Raw genomic sequence first — 27,440 nt, 5'->3', positions numbered from 1 at the left:
AACTTTTTAATACTGACCAGATACAATATTAATTTTGGTTGTAATTTTGGCGTTTATCGCGTTTTGGAACCAAACTCTTCATGTAAATATGTATGAATGTCTGACCTAAAGCAGAATCCTGTAGCAGTTTTAGTTTGTGAGGAAGAGGGACATCAAAACAAAGCGGTTTCAGCTGACCATCAGCAGGCAGCAGGAACCGATTATTGCGAACTGCAGGAACTGCTGTGAAAGAAAACAAAATACAATCTCTTAACCCCTTCAGACCTGAATTCTTTCATTTGGCAAGAAACTTTTTCCAGTTGATTTTAAGTCCACTACAGTTTTAAACAGTAAATAATTACAAGAAATGTACTGAATAATACAATAAGAATGCAGAAAATACTTGTTTCATTGTCCATTCCCCAGGTCTAAATGGGGTAATTATGATATTAAATTATATATTGCATAATGTCTGAAAGATCTTACACTCACCTGATTGAGTAGGTGCCACAAATGTACGTGTCACATATGTAGGTGCCCTGTTCGGAGTATCAAAAGCTATGAAAAAAAAAAATTATCAGATTTAAGACAGAATCAAAGTTCATGGATTTTCATACACACCAGCGTCAGCCTCACTTTCAGATTCATCTAAAGGAGGACAAGTTATATAATGTGTTTTGAAATAATTGGATCAACAAATGATTCAAATAATCAATATAGTAAAATACACAAAATGTTGTTTTGTAAAAAGGAATGAAAACAACAACTGTTTCATTTTATCATCTCTCTTCAAGACACTATTGTACATTTTCATTCATGAGTCTTGACAAAGTAAAAAGCAATTCAAGCGTGACATTTTTTGTCAAAAATTTTAAGTATAATTTCTCAGAGAATGTACTATATAATGTACAACATTAAAAATGCATAAACCAGATGCGGTTATACCCATCAAATGAAGAAGGTATAGCTTTCAAATAATCTTTTTTTCATGTGTATGTGACATTTCTTCATTATAGACGGTCTCAGCAGTAACAACCATAACAACAGACAGTAAAAAATATGGACGTAGTGTCCGTGACGTCACCCATTGGTTTGTGATGATCGTTTTTGAAGCTTAAAGTAGGCGTTGGCTGCCGTCACCATCTTGGCCGTGTATCACCGCGAATCAATCGCGGAAAACCGAAAATGGGTAAAGAGGCGGGACGTGGATGAAGCTGAGGTGGCTGGTTGCTGAAACCACGCCCGTCTAGCTCGATTCTTGTGACAGCAGTGGCTGTTCAACCGTCACTCAAGTGGCCACGCCCTTAATTATGCAGAACTTTAAAGCTTAATATAAATCAAAAGGATGAGTTACAAAAAAAATTCACCCCCTCACAGTTGTCATGAAGGGCAAAATTAGCTATATAGACCAAAAACACATTTTGCTGACTAACTAAAAATGTTGCTACTAGAGTCTGTTTGAAACATTTAACTCTTTCGCCGTTTCCCTGCCAATGACGAGTATTTCCAGCTTTCCGCAATACCTCTATTATCCACCAGGTGGCGCCCTTCCACAACTTTTTAAACCCGGAAGTATTGCAAGGCTGCATGTCCGTTTCTGTTTAAAGATTGCTCTGAATGGGATCTTTATGAAAAGTCCGTCACAAAACTGGAATTATCTCTGCTTTTTGCTCAAAATGTGGTGTTTTTGCAGAAACCTACCCATATTCAAAAGCTGTTTGAAAGCAGAGGGTCTGTTCTTTCATTTGGTATATTGTATGTTTATATATTTAAAGAAGAACATTTTCTGGAAGGCATTAAACTTTTTTGAAAATTTATGAAAAACGCTGGCGCTGGCTGGCAACTTTTTAAAAAACGCTGGCGGCGAAAGAGTTAAATAAAAATGAAGCAGCAGTATTGCACAATTTTTCATTGAGTCTTGAATTTGCATTTGTCATTTTTTGCACAGTAAAACGTTTGAGCTCTGTAGCTCTGTTTAAGCACGATGCTTTTTGTAAGGCTAACAAATTTATTATTTGCAGCTTAATTGATTGAAAAGGCAATAGAGGTGGTAATGGATTGGTATCGGTATCAACAGATACTCAAGGTTGTGTATCAACATCGGTATCATACATGAAAAAATGGTATCGGCCCAGCCCTAATATGGAGGTGGGAAATGAATTTGAAGAAATCCTAAAATAGATGTTATATAACTTATTCATAAATAAAAGGGTTAAGGTTGTCCCACACAAAGTGATTTAGATCTTTTTAGAAAAGTAAGTTGAACATAATGTCATTAATTTGAGACAAAAAAATTTGGAATTCTGCTGCTGAAGATTTTAGATTTTTAAGGCAACCAGCCATTATCATTTTATTGTGAGTAAGGATACAATTTAATTTAATTTACAATTTAAAAAGGTACACTGTAAAAATATTTTGCATATTTTGGCACATATGAGGAATTTTAATAATTAAAATATAACAATATTAAAGTAACTCGATGCAACATTAATTAATAATTCTTAGTACATTAATTATTACCATTTATGAATAAATTATTAATAATGAAGTCCCAACACAAAACGTTTTTACCAATTTAGTTTAAACATTGATTTCAGACAAAAAATTTAGGAGTTGTTTTTGGTTTGAAGATTTTAGTTTTTTAAGTAATTTTAACAAGCAGCAATAATTTCATTTATCCTTCATTTTTTCTAACACACTAGACATGCCAAAAAATAAAATAAGTATAAAATGTGTACAAAACCAACAAAAATGGCATACCGTAATAGTCTGGAGGACCTGGAGGACCTAATTTATGAATCAAGATGAAATACAAATAAGTGGCACATTTAGCAAGGGGCATTTGAAGATTTTCAATAGATAATATTAAAATAGCTTCATGCAACATTCTTAGCATGGCATACCGTTATAGTCTGGACCCGGAGGACCTAATTTATGAATCAAAACAACAAAACAAATAAAAGGGCACATTTCGGATATTTAGGTACATATGAGAAATTTCAATGAATAATCTTAAAATAACTAAATTCCATGCAACATTCTTAGTAGATGAATTGTCACCATTTTATGGATGAATGATTAATAATCCAAACAAAAAACAATTAAGACTTCCAACTTCCAAATTTAACTTCCAAATTTAACGAATTTAGTTTAAAAATGATGACATTAATTTGAGACAAAATGTTTAGAAGTTGTGTTGCTTCTGAGGTTTTTTAAGTCATTTGAACAAGCAGCAATAATCATTTTTTTCTGAGTAAGGATACAATTTAATGTATACTTCATTTGCAACACACTAGACATGACAAACAAATAAAATAATAATAAAATGTGTACAAACAAACAAACAAACAAAAATGGCATACCTGGAGGACCTGGAGGACCTAATTTATGAATCAAGATTAAATACAAATAAGTGGCACATTTAGCAAGGGGCATTTGAGGATTTTCAATAGATAATATTAAAATAACTTCATGCAACATTCTTAGTATGGCATACCGTTATAGTCTGGACCCGGAGGACCTAATTTATGAATCAAAAAAACAAAACATTCTTAGTACATGAATTGTCACAATTTTTTGGATGAATGATTAATAATCCAAACACAAAACAATTAAGATAACTTAATTTTTACCAATTTAGTTTAAACATTGATTTGAGACAAAAATTTTAGGAGTTATTTTTGGTTTGAAGATTTTAGATTTTTAAGTCATTTGAACAAGCAGCAATAATAATTTTTTTCTGAGTAAGGATACAATTTCATTTATCCTTCATTTGCAACACACTAGACATGCCAAAAATAAAATAAGTATAAAATGTGTACAAAACCAACAAATATGGCATACCGTGATGCCCTGGACGACCTGGACGGCCTAATTTATGAATCAAGAAAGAAATACAAATAAAAGGGCACATTTTGGATATTCACATATGAGAAATTTCAATGAATAATCTTAAAATAACTAAATTCCATGTAACATTCTTAGTACATGAATAGTCACCATTTTATGGATGAATGATTAATAATCCCAACACAAAACAATTAAGATAACTTCTAAATTTAAAGAATTTAGTTTAAACATGATGTCATTAATTTGAGACAAAATGTTTAGAAGTTGTGTTGCTTCTGGGGATTTTTAAGTCATTTGAACAAGCAGCAATAATCATTTTTTTTCTGAGTAAGGATACAATTTCATGTATACTTCATTTGCAACACACACTAGACATGCCAAATAAATAAAATAGGAATAAACTGTGTACAAAAACAAGCAAAAATGGCATACCTGGAGGACCTGGAAGACCTAATTTATGAATCAAGAAAGAAATTCAAATAAGTGGCACATTTAGCAAAGGACATATGAAGATTTTCAATAGATAATATTAAAATAACTTCATGCAACATTCACATGAATAGTCACCATTTTATGGATGAATGATTAATAATCCAAACACAAAACGATTAAGATAACTTCATTTGTTAAATGTAGTTTAAACATGATGACATTAATCTGAGTAAAAAATTTTAGGAGTTGTGTTGCTTTTGAAGATTTTGCAGCAATAATATTTTTTTTCTGAGTAAGGATACAATTTCATTTATCCTTTATTTGCAACACACTAGACATGCCAAATAAATAAAATAAGAATAAAATGTGTACAATAACAAACAGAAATGGCATACCGGGATAGTCTGGAGCACTTGCACCTAATTTATGAATCAAGAAAGAAATACAAATAAAAGGGCACATAAAAGGGAATATTTAGGCAAATATAAGAAATTTCAATGAATAATCTTAAAATAACTAAATTCCATGTAACATTCTTAATAGATGAACTGTCACCATTTTATGAAAATGATTAATATGACTTCCTTTTTAGAGGAACCAATCTGCACCTTTTCTGTCGGTTAATTTTTGTACCTTTATGGGTATACAATAAATTGAAATGTTATCCTTTTTGGGGTACAATATTATAACCAAAGGACCTATTGTGTACCTTTAGGCAGTGCTGTAGTCCAGGGTATACGCAGGTATACGGCGTAAACCCACTTCTTTATCAGTCGGATTTGCGTATACCCACTTCTAAACAGTGATTAAGTGCAGGGTATACAGCGTATTTGCACTTCTCTGTAATCCGATCGCATGATGTGAATAAACGCAAAAACAACCTAAACACTCAGTAAAATAACTTACTTATGCGAGGACGACCGAGGCACTGGATTCCTTTGAAATATGATTCGCCTAAATGCCATTGGGCTAGGTTGTCGCCAATCTGACAATGCCCAATGCAATTGGATTAGAGAACTGTCAACCTGGTTCACTGCCTGTCATCATCATATATAGGAAAGATGAAGCGAACTACTAAAAGTTTTTTCAGATTTACAAACAACCTCACCCCGTTTTTAGCTAGCAGTTCAAACTAACGATAGTAATCAATATCAGCCTCCCACAACCCAAGTCAGAGAGGATGCCGACAGAGATGCAGCCTCCCGCTACAGTTTCCAATGAAGACGTCAACCAAAGTGAGCACTGTTAAATAACAGGAACTTGTAAATTATGTTAAGGAGCGGTGAATCAAATACTCAATTTTAACTTGATAATTTGTTATATAAGAGGTCATCATACTTAAATGAACATCCTGCAAGTTTCAGAACTGAAAACGTCCGTGCTACTGAAATATAACAGTTTTTGGCACCAAGCCAGTAAAACAAGCCAGTGTGGAATTCGGAAATCTATGACGTCAAAGTAGAATTGAAGCACCGCCCCATAGCCAAATACAAGGACAACTTTTGTAGCCCCGCCCACAGCTTCGCGTGACACGTGTGTCTCAACAAGTAAATATGTCTTTAAAGATTGACAAATGTAACCAAAATGACTTTTAAATACATTTTTTCTGAGAGACTTTTATTTTGACGCGGTGATCTGTTATGATAGACTGGAAACGCATTTTCGGTTGTGAAAGAACCGCGTGGGAACAACACAGAAGCTAAATACTTTAATTCGGAGGCTTGGAACATAACATTAAATGCCTGGAAAAAGTTTGCTTTTTAAGAAGTTCCAGCTCGTGTGGGGAGTGTTTGTTAACTTTGTGTACACGGATTCATTTGGAAAGAAGTCGATGCTCGAGTGATTAAAAGCACCACTTATATTGGATCTGACAACAATGACACAGCATTATGCACAGTAAGACATTTTACTTTATTTAAGTTACTGCATTTCACAATTGCTTTGTTAGAAGAGATTGCTTGATATGTCCTGTTGTAACATCCGTGTCTAAACACGTTTGTTTGACTGTTTTAATTTACTAAAAACATTAAACGATTAATAAAGGTACAACACTTAACAACACGACTGTAATTTAACGGTAGAAATATACAGTGTTATTTATAAAGAGTTTAGATTCTGATGCCCGTTTACTGTGTTGTATACGGTAATTTAGGCGAGTTACGTTTGAAGGGTCAAACACTCAACAAAGCTTATTTTTTATCATATAACTGTGGTATTTAACATTACGTGAATGTAAAAGCAACTTCACAAGCACAATCGAATTATACAAAGTTATTGATAAGGATTTATTATCCGCAGTTTAGATTCTGATGCGCGCTTACTGTGTTGTATACGGTAATTTAGTCACGTCGAGTTTTGTTTCTACTTTAATATACGTATTGTCATTTATGTGTATCATATTTAGCACCCAGAATCTTTTGTGGCTCAAACATATTTGTGTTCGGCTGCTATTTTTATCACATTAATGTTTTTAAAACATTTCCCCACATGTAATGACGGGGAATGAAGCCGTCCAATCATAGCAGTGGGTGTTTACGTCCAGGTCTTCAATGCGGCCCGCCTCTTCAAACGAACCATTTCTCCAGAGAGCCACTAATCCATGTTACAAAATAGCCTATTACTTATTGTTTTTGATGTTTTTGAATGTAAAAACCACGCGGACATCAGAAGTAGACATCAGACAACAGTATAAAACAATAAAATCGACAAATTCACCGCCCCTTTAATAACTTATCGCAGGGCTCGAAATTACAATTTGCGGGCCGTCGCTGTATGTAAAACTGCACTGACAATGAATCTGTTTAAAATCATTAAATAAGTTATTATGTCATGCCATATTAAAGCGACACCATGTAGTTTTTCAACCTTCATAATACATTTTCAAGACCCTTGTGATAGTACATCAACTTTAAATAGGTTGAATGACATGTCTACCATAGCCTGACGGGGTCTGTATCGCTTTTACTCATACTTTAAAACTTAGGGTTTCGGGTAGTAACCAGAGCACAAAAAAACTACAAAATTCGACTGCTTTACGGCATACGTCACTTCCTCCACTTCCTCAACACAATTTTTTTTAACATGAATTTTGCTGGAGGCTACTTCAGGAGTGTAGAGAGCAACTTCTATTAAGTGACTTTGTGGCACCGTGTTAGTGTCACGGACCTATGATTCCCCTTTAAGGCAATTTTTTATATAAACTCACGATCTTGATTCATACATAAATGCGATCTTCTTTATAAATGACGGCGATTATCTTGCATATAGTTCCCTGTATTCAGATGCTGCATTCACGTGTTCACGTATTTACCTTTCTTTTACTGTCTATGGTATTTACATTACAATCCAGGATGATGCTATAGCAGTCAAACTTGCTCAAACTCACACAGTGTAAAACCAAACCCTATTCATTCACCAATCAGATCCGAGCGTTTCTCTCTTCTCTCTTCCTCATTTGCTGCGTTCCGCTGTCACTCGCGTGATGTATTACAAAGCGGTAGACCTAAACACATCGGTTTACTTGGATTTGGAGCGACAATTTTCACACAAAAGAGAGGAAAAACGAGCGCTACTGCAGAAAATCCTGGTGGCGAGGGAGAGAGGGACGATGCAACAATATTTGTTTCGAAAAAAGCAAGGAAATACTTCAGATTGAGAAATGGCTTCTGCCACGAGTTCCTCATCAGAAAGTTGTAACATGACTGCGTTTCTCCCTGATGCCTCAAAATGTTGTTCGTTTAGCGTTTTAAGGGTTTAGTTTTTAGGTTAGTTTAAGGTTGGCCAGTTCTTTTCCTTTGCGACAGTGCTGCAGCGCTTGTGGCCTCTAGGGGCGCTAGGCGTGAAAAATACATATCTAGCGCCCCCTAGTGGCCAAAAAGTTCCGTGGTGTGCCTTTAAGTGTTGCACTACCCAACTACAGTACTTGACATTAGGTTCCTTGACTAAAATATATAAGCATCAATTTAGTAACCCTGCATTGGGTTAAGAGTGTCATATGTTGTGAAATGTATTTAAATACAGATTAAATACTGTTATTTTTATAAAAAATATTGAGGCTTTCATCCACAGCGACTTACAGTGCATTACAATGTATACTGTATTTTAAAGATTGATAAATAACTAATAAACTATAATTAATAAGTATAAACTAATCTCTTGAAACACCATGCGTCCCTAATATTTTATGTTTTAGAATATAGTATTAATATATCTTTTATTAATGTATTAGGCCTACCTGTAATATTTGCAAAATGTCCCCTTAAATATATAATGTTGTTGACATACTCTGGCCTACACTATCTGTTGCAAATCAGCTGTTCAAAAAGATAGTTTACAAGAGAAACTACTAGACCAGATTATGTGCAAGGTGAGAGAATAGTTTTCTAATTTTAATGTGTGAACAGTCTAAAAAATTCATAATTATGTAACCCTACCTAACTGGTATCACCACTAGAGGGGGGGGGCACAATTAATGAACCAATGTATAAACCAAGGATTCCCACTATCAGGTATTCAACTGAATGAATGAGGGAGTAGACACAGTGTTCAAAGAAAGGAAATACACTTTGATGCCTTAATTAGTTGTCGTAGAAATATAGAGTTTATGTATAAATACTTTCGTTTGACATAAGAGTGACCAAATCACACAGGTTCTTAACTTTTTCCAGAGGCAATGTACATCGACATCAAATAAATGTGCACACACGTCAGGCAGGCTGCTATGTTAGGTCTTAACAACAGACAAACAAACCCAAATCAATATCACTTCATTAAAGGCGAGGGGTAAAAAGGTGCCAACTGAGAACGGGATCACACAGAGGACTTAGCGATGGTATAGCATAACCTACCCCAAGCAGATATAACAGGCCTAGCCGCGTACACACAGCAGTAAGCCGTATACTATAATGAGAAGTGCTGTAATTAGTTCAAAGTTACACCGCACATCAACCATAAACCCACTACAAACTGCAAAACTAGTAATGTCACGATACACGCACACACTTAGTACAAGCCTCACGGCGACAGCACGGACTATTCCGGTATTCGAGCAGAATATTTTACTCTCTGTGTTCTCCCAGCCCCAGCTGACAAAGAAACAAAAGAAAAGAACAAGCCTCGCCGTATACAGCAAACAATAAATAAATAACACTAATTTGGGAGGTGGTTTTACATACAAGGCAAATGGTTTCACACAACCTGAATGCAGCACACTTAACTTATCGATGTTTTACACATAGGGAAAACAGTGGTTACAATTTACTCCTAAAAATAACAAACCATCACATTAATCCCATACCCATTCGATTACTTGAAATACATAATATCTGGTTAAGAATATTAATTAATACCTGATCACGTCTGTACTGATCTCATACCATAAAGACGGAAATCAACGTTTCCACATAGACAACTATAAATACAACAAATGCATATTCAATACATCATCAGCATGTACCTTATTTATCTTAAAATTAATGGTTTACCCTTTAATATTTGTAAGCAACTATAAAAACAATGAATGCATCTTAAACACACAATCAGCATATCCCTTATTTATCTTAAAATCAATGATTTACACTTTAATAAATATAACACTTACTTTTAACACGATCTTCAACAAAACTCATGAAGCTATCCATCCATCTTGTCTGGACACAGCGCAAACAAGGAAACTACAATATTAAACACATCATGAAACCGCTGCACCAAACAGATGGACAAAATAGCTTTAAATACCTGAATCTCAACGCACCATGTATATACAGCCGAAGATGCCGATCAAGCGGCAGACAACGGACCCTGCTTCGTATCGGATCACCGCCGGCCAAGTTCAACGTTATAAATTAGTCACACCATCAGATTTCAAATAGTAAATGCGGGGTGGCCTAATATACTACTCGCATTACATCCAGTCAGCTGAGAGAACGTCATGTGACTCGCTAAACATGATCACATGACTCGCTAAACATGATCATATGACTCGCTAAAACTGTTCGCACTAAAGCCCGGTGCATCACAATTCATCACTTTCCCACCTGTCACATATTCCCCCCACTTTGAAAGGTCACCGTCCCGGTGCCTGTGATCTATAAGTCTTTATGACCATGGCCTAAAGTAATAGCTAGAATTACCATTAACCAGTGTTGGGTGTAACTAGTTACTAAGTAATTAGTTACTGTAATTAAATTACTTTTCCCTTGAAAAAGTAAAGTAAGGGATTACTCTTATTTTTCTTGTAATCTAATTACAGTTACTTCTGATGTAACTAAATACTGTGTATGGACTCTAAAACTATTATGTTAACTGTAATACAAAGGTGGATTTAACATGGTTTAAGTTTAAAATTCTCACTATTAACTGGTTGATTATTAGCATTAATATTAATGAGATGCTGGCTGTTTATTAATGCTTAGCACATATCTGATTCTGCAAAACCTTATTCTACGTCCTTAACCCTCCCCATTTCTACCAATACTTAAAATTAAAAACTTCTTTAGTATTAATAAGCAGTATTTGGAGTATATTGAGGCAAAAGTAGTTAGTTAATAGAGATGATTGACCCTAAAGTGGGACCAGAATAATTGATGTACTTTTATATATTATTTTTTCGACCCATTTCAAGCCTATCCTTGTATCATGTACTAAATAGGATTTAGAAAGTAATTAGTAATAAGTAATTAAATACTTTTTGGAGAGAGTAATTTGTAAAGTAATCTAATTACATGATTAAAGATGTAATTAGTAACTAGTAATTAATTACTTTTTTTGAGTAACTTACCCAACACTGCCATTAACTAACTGAATGGTGTTTTGTTGGCCCTCCAGGTGTTGGGTGACTGATTGTGGCAACCGGAAGGGGTTGGAGTGTTGGCCTGCCCGCACTCGTCGTGGGCGACTAGTCGCATCTTCTCTCACGGTTGTCACATCTCCCGAAGATTCTAGGTCCACTTCTAGAAAGGGAATTGTTGTGCCACTGCCTATCAACATTGGGGTGGCCTGCTCGCCTTGTGGACCCTCTTCTGCTGGGTTGGGGATGGGTAATGGTTTGTTTACACCCTCTTCTTGTCCCGTTTCCCCAAAAGGCCTTGTATATGGCTGAGGAGGTAGTACTTGGAACCACTCTTCGTTCTCATCCTCCTCATTGGTCTCAGGCCTCTTCTTTCCCTTATTTGGGTCACAGGGGATATCAACCAGTGGTTTAGCAGATGGTTCATTCTGAATTGGTAGTGCTTTTAACTCTGAACGATGGATGTTCACATCTGGGCCCAGCCCATCTTCAGGGGTGAGGTGATACACCAAACCCTTCTCGTCTCTGCATTTGACTACACGGTATATTCGTGGATCCCAAAGATCATGGATTTTATGACGGCCAAGTGGATGGTTCCTACGGTACACCCTAGTGCCCGCTGCAAAAACTGATGGAGAGAGACTGTACCGTTCTCTAGAGGCGGCTGCAGCCTCCAGGCGAGTTCTAGCCTCAGCATATACTTCGGCCAAATACTCTCGGTGAGTGGTGACCCAGTCAACTGGAGAGGTGTCATCTGACTCTGCTGCCCTCAACCCTAATAACGAATCCACCGGAAGTTGAGGCTTTTGTCCAAACATGAGCTCGTATGGAGAATGATTAGTGGATTGATGAACAGATGTATTATATGCGAACAATAGATGTGGAAGTGCTTGTGGCCACTTTTTCTTCTTCTCCGGAGGGAGAGTCCGTAGAAGGTCATGGAGAGTCCGATTAAATCGTTCGCATTGTCCATTTCCTTCCGGATGATATGGAGTAGTTCGACTTTTATCAATTCCATACAATCTGCAAAGACGCTTCAACAGTTCTCCCTCAAATGCCCGGCCTTGGTCTGAATGGATCCTTTTTGGCACTCCAAAGGAATAAAACCACTTTTCCGTAAGAACCTTGGCTACAGTCTCTGCTTGTTGATTCATGGTTGGATATGCCTGGGTAAACTTAGAGAAGACATCTGTGACAATAAGGACATTTTCATAGCCATTACTGGCCTTCTCCATACATGTGAAATCGATGGCGAGGACTTCCAGAGGCTTGGTGGCCAGCAGGTGGCCTGAATAGCTGCGAGCAGTAGGGACCACCCCCTTAGCTAGGGTGCACCGTTCGCATTGTTTGCACCATTGTTCGATAGCCTGGTGCATTTTCGGCCAATAACACCGCTGGCGGATTAGCTCCGTAGTTCTTTCCACCCCCTGGTGGCCATGATTGTCATGTAAGCTCACTAGTACTTCCCTGTGCAGCGCATTAGGCAGTAATAACTGTAGCGCACAATCTCGTGCTGGGGGTAGTTGTATCTCCCGGTACAAAATGCCTTCTTGCTCTCTAATTCTACGCCACTGCCGAACTAACTCCAGTACCGCCGGTGCTTCTTGTGTCCGCTCCTGTCTATTAGGGGGTCGAGCTCTTCTCCAATACACCAAAAACGCACTAATCACTGGATCTTTTGTCTGGAGTGTTCGTAAATCTGCAGGTGACCGGACAGGGACTGCATCAATGGTGGAACTCACAGCTATTTGTGTCTGCTGTTGCAGTAACCCCCTGGATGCTCTTAGCTCTGATGGAACAGAAATGCCCGAGACCATGGCTGTTATAGACTCTATGGGCGGGTCACTACTCTGGCGGGACAGGGCATCAGCATTCTGGTTAGCAGACCCAGGCCGATACTTCAACTCAAAATCAAAAATTGCCAGCTGGGAAGCCCACCTTTGCTCTACAGCAGCCAGCCTAGCCGTCTGCAAATGGCTTAAGGGATTATTGTCAGTATAGACTGTAAATTTGGCTCCTAACAAATATTCCCTGAACCGTTCTGTCACTGCCCATTTTAAGGCCAGGAATTTAAGCTTCATGGAGCTATAGTTTGACATGTTCCTTTCAGATGGCCTCAGGGTTCGGCTGGCAAAGGCAATAGGTCTAGTCTTGCCGTCTACTTCCTGGGACAGAACAGCCCCCAAGCCCTGATGGCTTGCATCAATTTCAAGAATAAATGGCTGTGAGAAGTCAGCGTACTTCAGCACCGGGGCACTTACAAGCTCTTGTTTCAAGGTCTGAAAGGCTTCCTCACAATGATCATCCCATAAACTCCCTAGCCTGGTATTAGGTCCTCCACGATTCTTTCCCTTACCCTGGACTTTGGCTACGAGCTTGTGCAAGGGACCTGCATGCTTGGCAAAGCCTGCCACGAACCGGCGGTAATATGAGGCAAAGCCCAAAAATGAGCGTAGGTGAGTCAAAGTAGTTGGTTGCTTCCACTGTAGGACAGTCTGAATCTTATCAGGATCAGTTGACACTCCATTAGCCGATATTACATGGCCTAAGTATTGCACTTCTTCCTTAAAGAAGTTACATTTGCTCAATTTGAGTTTTAAATTATGTTCCTTGAGCCGGCTCAGGACTAATTGTAGCCGTTGTACATGCTGAAGGAAAGAAGATGAAAATATAACTATATCATCAAGATACAGCAATAATGACTGGAAACTTTGGTCGCCGAAAATCCTTTCCATCAGGCGTTGGAATGTACTCGGTGCATAACATAGCCCAAAGGGCATACGATTAAACTCAAATAAGCCGAACGGTGTACAGAAGGCCGTTTTTTCCTTGTCCCGTTCTGCCATAGGCACTTGATTGTATCCAGAGGCCAAGTCAAGGGTAGAGAACAGGGTAGCTCCTGTCAGCGCATCCAAGGATTCCTCTATTCTTGGGAGAGGGTATGCATCCTTCCTGGTCTTAGCGTTAAGTTGCCTATAATCCACACAAAGGCGAATTGCACCATCTTTCTTCTGAACCACTACAATTGGGGAAGCATATGGACTACTACTAGGCCGAGCCACACCTTTTTCCACCAACTCTTGGACATGAGCTTTAACTTGTGCAAACTGTGATGGGGGTAGGCGACGATAACGCTGGCGTATTGGGGCTGTATCCACTAAGGGTATCTCGTGTTGGACTAACGATGTACAACCCAAATCCCCATCATGTTCGCTAAAGACCCCTCTATACTTCTCTAGATGCTCCCTAACTTCCTGCTGTTGTGCAGAAGAGAGGTTTGGCCATTGTAACCCAGAGAAATCAACAGAAACTGAGGTACTAGCTGTTGCAGATTGCACACTGACTACCTGATCCTCACAGGGAGTTGGATCGACAATATGCAGGGTCCCAAGGGTAATACGAGGCTGAAGCCATTGATCTTCTGTTCCCACATTCACTACTGGTACATTGACTTTGCCTTGAGCAATTGGCAATAGGGCTGATGAAATAAGAAGGTTCGGTGGCAATCGGCCCTCTCCATAGGGCAGTGGCTCTAGGAAACATGATGTAATAACACCTGGGACAAGAGAGCAAGTGGCATGCACAAACTTCAAGCACCCAGCGGGTATACGAAGAGCTGGCCCTGGCTGCACAACTGCCTTTCCAATACCACCAGAGCTAGACAGGCGTTCCACAACCTGGCATTCAGATAAAGCTTGTTTCCATCCGTTCTCTGCTGTCTGTATTAAAGGGCAGTGGAACAAGTTCTTCCCATGTTCCTCAAAAAGCTCTTGGTAACAACGGCTAATGGCGTTCATCCCCAACAAGCCTGGCACCGTCATCTTCTGTTGTAGGGTGGTGGAATCCTGTACATCTGCAACAATTAGCACTCCAATCTTTGGGAGCACTTTGCCCAATACTTCCAGATCCAACTCAATATAGCCCAAGTAGGGAATGGCCAGTCCATTGGCTGCTTTAAGCCATAACCACTCGCATGGCTGCATCGTTTCATTGGTCTGCGGCTGCACATACTGCCGAAAAAAACTCTCAGTCACTGTTGTCACCATAGAACCAGTGTCAAGAAGGCATCGTGTAGGTACTCCCCCAAAGCGGATGTCGATAACTGGGCAACTTCCAATGAGATGCGCCTTGGTCGCAGGAGTCCTTTTCTGTTCTGAGCCCAACAAACCCCCTCCTGGTGCCGAGCTCCCAACACCGGAGGGCGCTAGTTTTCCTGCTGCAGTACACTAATGGCAGCCACCCCAGCCTGCCCTTCACCAGGTAAGTCGCTACGTGTTACCACTCCTTGACCTACTGGGAGCATAGCCCTGCAAAATCTTGCTATGTGGCCCGCTTTATTACAACGTAGGCAAATAGGTTTCCCGTCTGCTTGAAATTTATATGGCTTAGACTGAGCACCCACCGGTCTATTGGTGGAACTGGGAACACTGTGTGACTGTCCTAATTTAGATAAGATTGCATCTAGCTGGGCCTGCTGTTTACGGAAACATTCTCTCAACTCTGTAAGCTCTGAGGAAGAGCTAGCTGACACTACATTAGTATCTACCTCATAAGAATTGCAGGAGTAGGCCCGAGGCCGAGGTGTAGTTTGTGCACGCCTATTAAGCCAATCAAGGGCTTCACTACGTATAGCCCTAAAACTTAGCCGGTGGTTTGCGGCAATCTGATCTAGCAGATCGCCTTGTAGTTTCTCATTACGAAGGCCTTCGACAAACTGATCACGGATAAGGCGATCAGAATGTTCTAAATCAGTATCTTTTTCTTCAATCTGCCCCATCAACTCCATTAGGACATGGGAATACTCTCTCACAGATTCATTTTCGAACTGCCGGCGGTGATAAAACTGACGATACAATGCATTAAGAGATTTAGAACAGCGAAAATTATTCTTCAAAATCTAAAAAATTTTCTGTGGGTCATTTCTATCCGTTGCTGGACTAAACTTTATCTCCCGCTTAGCTTCCCCGTCCAATAAATCATACAAAAACAAAGCTTGCTCAAGTTTAGACATACGACGGGTTGTTAAGGATCTATTTGCCTCCTCAATCCAGTCTTCTACAGATATATTGTCTACAGACATTTTACCAGAGAACCGGGGACATTTCCTTTCTCTTGGTACACATACCAGATGCTCCATGGGGGTTTGGGTGATAGAACTACTGGGGGGATCAGAGTCTACATCTACTGTATTAGAAGGACCAGCGGCCTGCCCCCGGAGCCGCTGATTTTCAGCCTTAAGTTGGCTAACCATCTCAGTCAAACTCTTCACCTGATCCTCCATGCTTTCCAAAGACATGTTGACGACCAGGCAGCCCAACTTGAGTACGATGAGTAACGGAACCCCTTTGAAGTAACCACTGTTTTCCCACCTAATGCCTTTTAAACAACCACCTCCAAAAAAATAAACCAAATAAAACAAGCAGCCAAACCGATCTACACACTACTCCCAGCCCTGCCGACTACGCCAAATGTAACCCTACCTAACTGGTATCACCACTAGAGGGGGGGGGGACACAATTAATGAACCAATGTATAAACCAAGGATTCCCACTATCAGGTATTCAACTGAATGAATGAGGGAGTAGACACAGTGTTCAAAGAAAGGAAATACACTTTGATGCCTTAATTAGTTGTCGTAGAAATATAGAGTTTATGTATAAATACTTTCGTTTGACATAAGAGTGACCAAATCACACAGGTTCTTAACTTTTTCCAGAGGCAATGTACATCGACATCAAATAAATGTGCACACACGTCAGGCAGGCTGCTATGTTAGGTCTTAACAACAGACAAACAAACCCAAATCAATATCACTTCATTAAAGGCGAGGGGTAAAAAGGTGCCAACTGAGAACGGGATCACACAGAGGACTTAGCGATGGTATAGCATAACCTACCCCAAGCAGATATAACAGGCCTAGCCGCGTACACACAGCAGTAAGCCGTATACTATAATGAGAAGTGCTGTAATTAGTTCAAAGTTACACCGCACATCAACCATAAACCCACTACAAACTGCAAAACTAGTAATGTCACGATACACGCACACACTTAGTACAAGCCTCACGGCGACAGCACGGACTAGGTATTCGAGCAGAATATTTTACTCTCTGTGTTCTCCCAGCCCCAGCTGACAAAGAAACAAAAGAAAAGAACAAGCCTCGCCGTATACAGCAAACAATAAATAAATAACACTAATTTGGGAGGTGGTTTTACATACAAGGCAAATGGTTTCACACAACCTGAATGCAGCACACTTAACTTATCGATGTTTTACACATAGGGAAAACAGTGGTTACAATTTACTCCTAAAAATAACAAACCATCACATTAATCCCATACCCATTCGATTACTTGAAATACATAATATCTGGTTAAGAATATTAATTAATACCTGATCACGTCTGTACTGATCTCATACCATAAAGACGGAAATCAACGTTTCCACATAGACAACTATAAATACAACAAATGCATATTCAATACATCATCAGCATGTACCTTATTTATCTTAAAATTAATGGTTTACCCTTTAATATTTGTAAGCAACTATAAAAACAATGAATGCATCTTAAACACACAATCAGCATATCCCTTATTTATCTTAAAATCAATGATTTACACTTTAATAAATATAACACTTACTTTTAACACGATCTTCAACAAAACTCATGAAGCTATCCATCCATCTTGTCTGGACACAGCGCAAACAAGGAAACTACAATATTAAACACATCATGAAACCGCTGCACCAAACAGATGGACAAAATAGCTTTAAATACCTGAATCTCAACGCACCATGTATATACAGCCGAAGATGCCGATCAAGCGGCAGACAACGGACCCTGCTTCGTATCGGATCACCGCCGGCCAAGTTCAACGTGATAACACCATCAGATTTCAAATAGTAAATGCGGGGTGGCCTAATATACTACTCGCATTACATCCAGTCAGCTGAGAGAACGTCATGTGACTCGCTAAACATGATCACATGACTCGCTAAACATGATCATATGACTCGCTAAAACTGTTCGCACTAAAGCCCGGTGCATCACAATTCATCACTTTCCCACCTGTCACAATTAGTTGTCTATTCCTATAGTCTGTGAGCCAGTAGGCCTGTTTTCTGAAAAATCTGCACCTATTTGTACTTTAATTTCATAATGATCCTTACACTAAGAAGTCAAGCATCAGAAATTAAGTGACAATGTGAAAATACTACGAGCCCATTTTGTTGTGATCTACTTTCAAGACTATTTACATGCTGTTTATAACAAAGGGCATTTATCTATTGCTGGGACACTTTAAAAAAATTGGTAAGAGTATACCCACTTATCCCTAGACTATCAAAAGTGTCTAAAAGTGGAAGATCCTTTTCCTACTTAGCCCCTAAGCTCTGGAATGATTTACCAATCGATGTCCGAGAATCAGACACAGTCGATCATTTTAAATCTAGACTTAAAACTTTTCTCTTCAACAAAGCTGTAAGGTTTTGTCTTGTGTTTTTCTTGTATTTTGCGTATTTTTGTTATTTGTACTTGTATTTTGATATCCTGCTCTGTTCTGACTTTTATTTTGAATATCATCATGCCATATCACGCTTCACACTTCCTGTTTGTTTTTGTATATAAGTCACTTCCTGTTCACCTGTTCCTGGCTGATTAATGCTTAGCCCAACCACCCCGTTTCCTTGTAATCTGTTTCCTGTATTCTGTTATTTGTATTCTGCCTGTTTATCTGCCTGTGTTTGACCCGTGCCTGTATATTTGGATTTTGATTGTGACTCTGCCTGCCTTGACCTAGTGCCTGTTTTGGATTACGTTTTTGGATCACCCTTACTGGATATGTTTGCTGGCCCTTTTTGGGATTTTTCTAATAAAACCTTTTTGCAAATGGATTCTCCTTCTTCATCGCTTTCATTAAAGCCACCCCCGTTACAAAAGCATTCGCATAATTTGTCGAGTAAAGGTTCTTAACTCGCAATAGTTATTTTCACGGAACAAAGCACTCACGGTCATAACACAGACCAACCAAATAAATAAATAAAAACCTTTTCTGCATGAACACTTAAAAATGAATTGCATTAAATAGTTTGCCACCGTTTGCCACTGAACCTGCATTAACGACGACAGTGGGGCTTCCGGCCTTAGTCAAACGGGTTAGCACGTATGGTCGGGTTGCGATGTTTTGCATTTTCTCGTGGTCTTGTAAATGGTATACAATATAGACCCGTTTGCCACTGAACCTGCATTAACGACGACAGTGGGGCTTTAGGCCTTAGTCAAATGGGTCGTCAGGTTTCATTTTCTCTTAAAGATCGGAAGGTGACCCTTATTTACCATATATACCCTCGCATTGGGCCCCCAATTTGCTAAATCCTCAACTGTGGATAATATAATTATGCCGCAATAGTTAGTCTGTCTGGAACTAAGCTGAGTTAAACCACATCACTGTGTGACACTTCAATACATATGAACGGCCGCTACACTAATACGATTTTGTTTTTCTCTCCCTGTCTCGTCCTCGACTCGAGGACAACGAGACAAACAGACCCAGTCCCGGTAGATGTGAAAGTCGGCACACCTCTGATCTACTGGCCGTCCTTCAACGTGATGCCCAGCTGATGCCTGACCAACGATCACCGGCAGAACCCGCTTAATCTCCGCTAAATCTCCTAATCCGTTCTCCCAAGGGTTTTTCCCTCCTAGGACTTATTTTTCCTCGGATAAAAGCCCGGGTTTTTTTTTTCTCCTATATCACCCCGGGTGTAATGAGTATCTATTGTGATGAGTACTGATTGATGCCTGCAGGTGGCAGTAATGTAATATAAGATGACGTGCATTCCCTAGAGGGGGAGTTGTAATGGAGACATGCATTGTGTGCTGGACTAAATAAAGACGCCAGTACCAGATATTCTGATTATCTTTATTTGTTGTCACTGAAACAATACATGGTACCAGGAGTGGGGTAAAAAATCCCAATGGATTCCATTAAACCACCAGAATCGTTGAAGTTGTGTGGTAATGTTGATGCAAATTGGAGAACTTTCAAACAGCAGTTCGAGTTGTATATTGTTGCTATCGGACAAAAAGCGGCTGTGGATGAAAGGAAGGTTGCCCTGTTACTTACCATTGCTGGAGCTGATGCCGTGGAAGTCTATAACACCTTTAATTTTGATGAAGAGGCAGACAAGAAGAAATTGGATAAGGTACTGGAAAAATTTGATGCTCATTGTTTGTCAAGAAAGAACGAGACATATGAACGATATGTATTTAGAACACGTGTGCAACATGAAGGAGAGGCTTTTGATTACTTTCTGACCGATCTCAAGATAAAGGCAAAGACTTGTAACTTTAATGAACTGAGAGATTCAATGATTCGTGACCAAATTGTTTTTGGTATTTATGATAAGAAACTGAGAGAAAGATTATTACGAGAATCAGAACTCACCTTGGATTATGCTGTCAAATTGTGTCAGTCCAGTGAAGTAGCGAGACAGCAAGTGAAGCAGTTTGATGGCACTAATGCAGCCGCTATGTCCTTTCAGAGTGTAGAAGTTGACGCCAGCCTTTTTGGGCTTTACTTAGCTTCCTCTTCTAGACGTTACTTTAGTAATACGTTCGCTTATAATATTGAGTCATAGCCCCAGCAAATTTAACTGATTATGCTATCATGTATTTTGTTGTGCTATCTGTCGTTTTTCTGTGCTTTTCACTGCTTCTATTTATGTAAAGCTGCTTTGAAACAATTGACCTTTGTGAAAGCGCTATATAAATAAAATTGAATTGAATTGAATTAAATTGAATTATCCAGGCACCACTACACCAGTGCCTTAAGGAGCAATTTTGTACCAGTTCAATTTTAGGGTAAAGGTACGCAATAGATCCTTATGGTACAGTAATGTACCCTAAAAGGTACAACATTGTATTATGTTTTGTAAACTTGTGAAGGTGGAACCTCACCCCAGTGACAGAAAATGTACAGTTTTAAACATTTTTTTTTTTGACAGTTTGCAACACACATGCATCAAATATGGCATACCGCGTTCCGCTGTACGACCTGGAAGACCTAAATTATGAATCAAGAAAGACAAATTAAAGGGCACATTTTGGATATTTAGGCACGTATGAGAAATTTAGATCATTTTCAAAATGTTCATGATTTGTGTTGCTTCTTAACATCTTATTTAACATTCTGATAAAGTAATTTAAACAACCAGTAAGAAATCTTTTTTGTGTGTGAGTGGGGATTCAATTTAATTTATCCTTCATTTGAAAATAAACTGTTCACAAAACCAACAAATATGGCATACCTGAACCAGCTGTTAAACCTGAAACATGAATCAAGGAATACAAATAAGGGGCACAGTTAGGAAATTTAGACAAATTTCAATAGATAATATTAAATAACAAAATTTCATGCATAGCTTGTCACTATTTTATACATTACCTGTTCGAGGAGGTAATGGCGGATCTAAAAAAAACATTAAAGAGTAAATCCTATACAGAATTTATATATAATGTATACATTTGGTACAACATATAGCTTTCAGTTATATGCACTCTTTTCTACAGATTGTACCTGTGAGGTGCTGTACTATTATGAACTCTTTAAATGCAAATATGTACCGCCAAATATAGCACACCTGTATGAACTTGGGGAATACATTTACTAAAAATCTTTGTTAGCATTATAAATAAAGTCAATCTTTAGAATAGCTACATCATTATTTGTTTGCAAATCCCACATTGTTTGATATTTTGTTATACACAAAACGAAGACATATAAAGTGAAATAATTAATTGAGCGTTGTTAAACAAGACCTTTGATATAAAAGAGCTATTTAAATAAGTGGTTCCCAACATTTTTCACTCAATTTTTTTCACATAAAATTAAATAGAACTCAGAATGACTAGACAGATTCACTACCAAAATTGCAATAAAAGAAGAAAAATCTAGTTCCCTTTCAATACGGTTCACTTCGCATTGCGTCAGTTTGCTGACGCTATAGGGGGAAACTCCTGTTTACTCCGTGATTGAAGCCTATTGGTTAACGTCTGTAGAAAATACAGACCAATGACGTTTGAGCCCGCGCGGGGGCGTGGCACACGTCCCTATATAAGCCGGTGAAATACGTCAAGAGCTCATTACTTTTCTCCTTCAGCGCGAACCTTCTCGCTGCTCCGAAGAAGAAGCCCTTACTCGCCGTCGATCCAAGCACTGCAGCGGACTACAACACACCAGCGTGTTCCCCTGCCGCTTTCCGGTGAGTCTAAAAGAGAGTATCTAAAAGAGCAGAAGCGCGTTGAGATAATGTCGCTTCGGCATTGCGGCTCCTGCCGAGCCCCTTTGCCTGTGGAGGATTTCCACAAGGAGTGCGTCATCTGTCTGGGTCCTGCCCACGCCGGGGCCGTACTCGCCGAGGCGGGCTGCGCCCACTGCGAGCTCCTTCCTATCGCGGTGCTGCGCTCCCGCCTCGAGATCTTTAAACGGAAGGCTTCCCGTGCTCTCCCGCCTAAACAGCAGCGGAGCCGTGAAGCTGGAAGACGCCCTGAGACCGAGTCCACGCCGGCTCATCCCCCGCGTGCTCTGTCTCCCCGCCGTCACCCTGTCACCTTCGCCCATGAAGACCTGCGCCCCCTGCCGAGTGCTAGCGGCATGGTTTCCTTTGGGTCCGGTGACAACTTGGAAGTGATGTCATCCTCTGAGGAGTTAGAGGATTGGGCGGCTTCGGATGACGACGCCCACGCAGCCGCCGCTGATGAACCTACCGAGTCGCGTCCTCACGACTCTGAGCTCATCCGCATCTTGACGCAAGCTACGGCGGAGCTCAACATCAAGTGGTCGCCGCCGTCAGAGCCTCAACTCAGCCGGTTGGACGAGTGGTTTCTGCAGCCCGGGCGCCGTCAATCGTCCCGCCAACGGCCGGCGCCGTTTTTCCCTGAGGTTCACCAGGAGCTCACCAAATCTTGGCGTGCTCCCCACTCCACCCGAGCTCAGAGCGCCGTCTCCCACGTCCTCTCCGTAGTGGACGGCGCCGACGAACACGGCTACTCCAAGATGCCGCCGCTCGAGGAAACTGTCGCCGCCCATCTCTGCCCGTCTTCAGCCGGCGGATGGAGGGCGAAGTTGAACCATCCATCAAAGCCCTGTCGCCTGACATCGACCCTGGCGTCAAAATCTTACGCCGCTGACGGCCACGCTGCATCCGCTCTCCATACGATGGCGGTGCTGCAGGTATACCAGGCAAAGCTCCTCCGTGACATGGACGAGACAGGTCCGGACCCGTCGACCTTTCAGAACCTGCGCAGCGCGACTGATCTGGCCCTTCGCGCCACTAAAGTCGCCACTCAGGCTGTAGGAAGAGCCATGGCCAGCCTGGTTGTTCTGGAGAGACATCTGTGGCTGAACTTGACGGAGATAAAGGACACGGATCGGGTTGCCCTTCTTGACTCGCCCGTGTCACCGTCGGGGCTCTTCGGCTCCGCTGTGGAGGGGTTCACCCAGCGCTTCACTGAGGCACAGAAATCGTCGCAGGCTATGCGGCATTTTCTACCTAAACGATCTGCCTCAGCGTCTGAGACCGGCCGCCCAAAACCGCCGCCAGCTCAACGCCCTAAGCCAGCACCAGCTCAGCCCCAGCAGAGAGCTGAACCGGAGGTCAAGCGCCAGCGTCCTGCACGACCGGCTGGCCCGCCTCGACGCCGCGGTCCCCGTCCTCGGATTACGCTGGACCCGACGCCGGCGCCGCCTCCCTGAAGAGAGTCTGAGGAGGAAAAGAGGCTCTGGTCCCGCTTCGGCCGGCCCGCCCTCGAAAGTTCTGCGTGTTTCAGTCCCCTCGGGCGCTGGACACACCCTCGCTGTAACAGCGAAACACAAATTTTTACCTTTTCACAAAAAGAGCAAATTTCCTCCTCTGTACACACAAACACACACACACGGCTTAACGTCCATAAGCATATCGACGCCGTCAAATTTCACGTTTGGCAATCCACCCCCGGTATGCCGGGCTGGATTCTAAACGTAATCCAACACGGTTATTCACTCCAATTCGCCCGGAGACCACCCCGTTTTCGCGGCGTTCTCTACACCACTGTCCCAGACGATCGTATGCAGATCCTCAGGGAAGAGGTGCGTTCTTTATTACTAAAAGACGCGATAGAGACGGTCCCGGCGGATCAAAGCGAATCAGGCTTTTACAGTCGTTATTTTCTCGTTCCAAAGAAAGACGGCGGCCTCAGACCGATATTGGATCTACGCGTTTTGAATCGCGCTCTTGCCAAACGGCCGTTCAAAATGCTTACAGCCAGACGGCTGGCGAAACGGCTTTTATTATGGGCTCACGCGAAGGTACGTTCGTTAAAAGCGACTCACGTACTGGGTGTAGCCAATACGGGTGCAGACATTCTCTCGCGCAACGGTCCGCCGCCGGGAGAATGGAGACTGCATCCTCAGACGGTCGAGAGAATATGGACCGTCTTCGGCCGGGCGGAGATCGATCTGTTTGCATCAGACGAGAACGCGCATTGCCCGATCTTCTTCTCGAGACATCACGATGCCCTGTCGCAAGCATGGCCGGCGTGTCTTCTGTATGCTTTTCCTCCGGTGGCCCTGTTACCACAGGTCCTTCAGAGGATAAGAGAGACGAAATGCGCGATAATTCTGGTCGCCCCGTTTTGGCACAATCAACCATGGCTCCCCGACCTATGGCAGCTGAAAACATCAGCACCATGGCCAGTACCGCTGAGGAAAGACCTCCTATCTCAGGCGAGAGGGACGATATGGCATCCACAGCCGGAGCTATGGAATCTACACGTTTGGTCTCTGAACGGCAACCATCACGCCTTTCAGGACGAGTGTTAAATACTCTAACTGAAGCTAGGGCCCCATCTACCAGGCGCCTTTACGCTCAAAAGTGGTCTATTTTTTCTGATTGGTGCACGACGAAAGACTTAAACCCAAACACCTGTGAAGTGGAGCATATTCTCTCCTTTCTGCAGGAAATGCTGGACAGCGGTCGCGCGCCCTCGACGCTTAAAGTGTATGTGGCGGCGATAACGGCGAATCACGCCCTTATCGCCGGTCGCACCGTGGGAAAACATGATCTCATCATTAAATTCCTCAGAGGCACTTGCAGACTAAACCCACCGCGACCTAACACGGTCCCGTCTTGGGATCTGTCCACGGTCCTGAAAGCGCTGCGCGGTCCCCCTTTCGAGCCCCTCGAACAGGCTGACCTGCGCGCTCTCTCGTTTAAAACCGCTCTCCTCCTGGCGTTGGCATCGGTTAAACGAGTGGGCGATTTACACGCGTTTTCAATTGACCCGTCGTGTCTGGAATTCGGTCCTAACGATAGCAAAGTGATCCTTAGACCGAGAGCGGGATACATTCCTAAAGTTTTGACCACGCCATTTAGAGTTCAGGTGGTTTCACTTCTCGCCCTTCCGACGGCGGACGGCGAACAAACCCCGAACACGCTCTGCCCCGTCAGAGCGTTAAGAATATACACGGACCGTTCTGCCTCATACCGCAAGTCAGATCAGCTGTTCGTAAGCTTCGCGCAACATTCCTTAGGTATGCCGCTCACTAAACAGAGGCTATCTAAATGGATCGTCGAAGCCATTGCTTTGGCTTACGCCTCCCTGAATGAACATTGTCCAGTTGGTTTAAAAGCTCACTCCACGAGGGGTATGGCTTCATCTTGGGCTTGGTCTACAGGGATTTCTATCGTTGACATTTGTAACGCGGCCGGCTGGTCCTCGCCGTCTACGTTTGTCAGATTTTATAGCCTGGATGTCCCTGCCTTACAAGCACAGGTCTTATCGGCTTAATGATTCACGCGACTGCGTTTCTGTATGCTTTCACGGTGCGTTGCTAGCTCACCGTCATGGCTACCTATTAATAATTCACGCACAGCTCGCGGCGCGCTCAGGGAACCCGCCGTCTCGTGCTCTATTGTATATGCATCATGGTGCGTTTAGAAACTTCACTGTATGCGTATTACTGTCTCATATATGGTGCTTACACTTGCGCTCGCTAGAGCTATGTATATGCTGGGTTAGGGCCACATGCAGTGTCTCTCCGGTAAGGGCACCTCAGTCCGTTGTGTATGCACGGCGGGATGGGATTACGTTCCCCCATAGCGTCAGCAAACTGACGCAATGCGAAGTGAACCGTATTGAAAGGGAACGCTTAGGTTACTCACGTAACCCCGGTTCCCTGAAATAACGGGAACGAAGCATTGCGTCGCTGGCCGTGCTACAAACGTCTACGCAGCGAGTGTTATTCGGCTGCGCGCTTCAGTCGAATAATAATGAGCTCTTGACGTATTTCACCGGCTTATATAGGGACGTGTGCCACGCCCCCGCGCGGGCTCAAACGTCATTGGTCTGTATTTTCTACAGACGTTAACCAATAGGCTTCAATCACGGAGTAAACAGGAGTTTCCCCCCATAGCGTCAGCAAACTGACGCAATGCTTCGTTCCCGTTATTTCAGGGAACCGGGGTTACGTGAGTAACCTAAGCGATTTTTGCTTGTTTTAGCTTATTTTAATGCTTGTTGTGTCCAATTTTAAAACGGACATTTCACAAGACTTTTTTAAGATGTCAAATAAATCTTTGGTGTCCCCAGAGTACACATGTGAAGTTTTAGCTCAAAATACCATATAGATGATTTATTAAAAACATGTTAAAATTGGCACTTTGTAGGTGTAAGCAAAAATGTTCCGTTTTTGGGTGTGTCCTATCCTCCAAAAAATAACAACCTCATAAGTCGTTTGTGCAATCACCTTATTATGCTGTAAAGTGACGTATTATGGCATTAGCGTCCTCCAGCGGCAGTAGCTTATAAATACGACCTGTTGTTTCGTTTTAAGATTTTTGCCTTTTACATCAGATTAGACACATATAATTTTATGAATTGGTAAATGTAGAAACGCTTTCATAAACATTTATGGTTTTAAAGATATTTGGGAGCATCTAACCCCACCCCCCTTACCCTAAACCCAACCATATAAAACACAACACGAAAGTAAAAGTACAGTCAGGTATTTATTGCATAAAACAGTATAAAAGTATTTCAAACCATTCGCGTTGCAAAGCTTGGCGAACTGAAGCCATACCATTACTTTATATGAAGAACTCATGCAATCGGTCACGAGGCACACGAAAGCCAATGCCTAATCATAGATAACATATCATCGCTTCTTCTGGCGGCATGCAGCTTTTGAATCAATATAGACTGGATCTGATATTTATAGCGGATTGTCATCACTTTTGCATCTTTTCTTCAAATAAATCGATCGTTTGACCGCGGTACACTTGGTAGCCTATATTTTAAGTACTTTAAAAAAAAGTTGTGACTGTTTTGTATGTTTTGTTTATAAATAAATGG

The 27,440-nt window shown here is 41.3% G+C and overlaps 1 protein-coding gene across 5 annotated transcripts in view; it reads right to left on the bottom strand.

The window, feature by feature from the left end:
- The window catches only part of LOC135718705 (inter-alpha-trypsin inhibitor heavy chain H3-like), a 68,884-nt gene that overhangs the window by 28,017 nt on the left and 13,427 nt on the right, over window positions 1–27,440 (bottom strand). For 3 of the 5 annotated variants that reach the window (XM_073811837.1, XM_073811840.1, XM_065240871.2), the window contains exons 14-25: window positions 21,496–21,519; window positions 21,359–21,376; window positions 21,088–21,114; window positions 4,656–4,679; window positions 4,261–4,278; window positions 3,823–3,849; window positions 3,476–3,499; window positions 3,342–3,359; window positions 2,883–2,906; window positions 2,740–2,766; window positions 472–537; window positions 106–222 (exon numbers count right to left, since the gene is read on the bottom strand). In XM_073811837.1, coding sequence (XP_073667938.1) covers window positions 106–222; window positions 472–537; window positions 2,740–2,766; window positions 2,883–2,906; window positions 3,342–3,359; window positions 3,476–3,499; window positions 3,823–3,849; window positions 4,261–4,278; window positions 4,656–4,679; window positions 21,088–21,114; window positions 21,359–21,376; window positions 21,496–21,519 — 414 coding nt within the window. The remainder of the gene's footprint in view (window positions 1–105; window positions 223–471; window positions 538–2,739; window positions 2,767–2,882; window positions 2,907–3,341; window positions 3,360–3,475; window positions 3,500–3,822; window positions 3,850–4,260; window positions 4,279–4,655; window positions 4,680–21,087; window positions 21,115–21,358; window positions 21,377–21,495; window positions 21,520–27,440) is intronic. The other 2 variants (XM_073811838.1, XM_073811839.1) reach the window with 2 other exon arrangements.

The sequence above is a fragment of the Paramisgurnus dabryanus genome, chromosome 14 (assembly GCF_030506205.2).
Source record: "Paramisgurnus dabryanus chromosome 14, PD_genome_1.1, whole genome shotgun sequence".
NCBI classification, from domain to species: domain Eukaryota; kingdom Metazoa; phylum Chordata; class Actinopteri; order Cypriniformes; family Cobitidae; genus Paramisgurnus; species Paramisgurnus dabryanus.
Note: the sequence above shows the minus strand (reverse complement) of the source record. Positions and strands in the feature narration are given on the sequence as shown.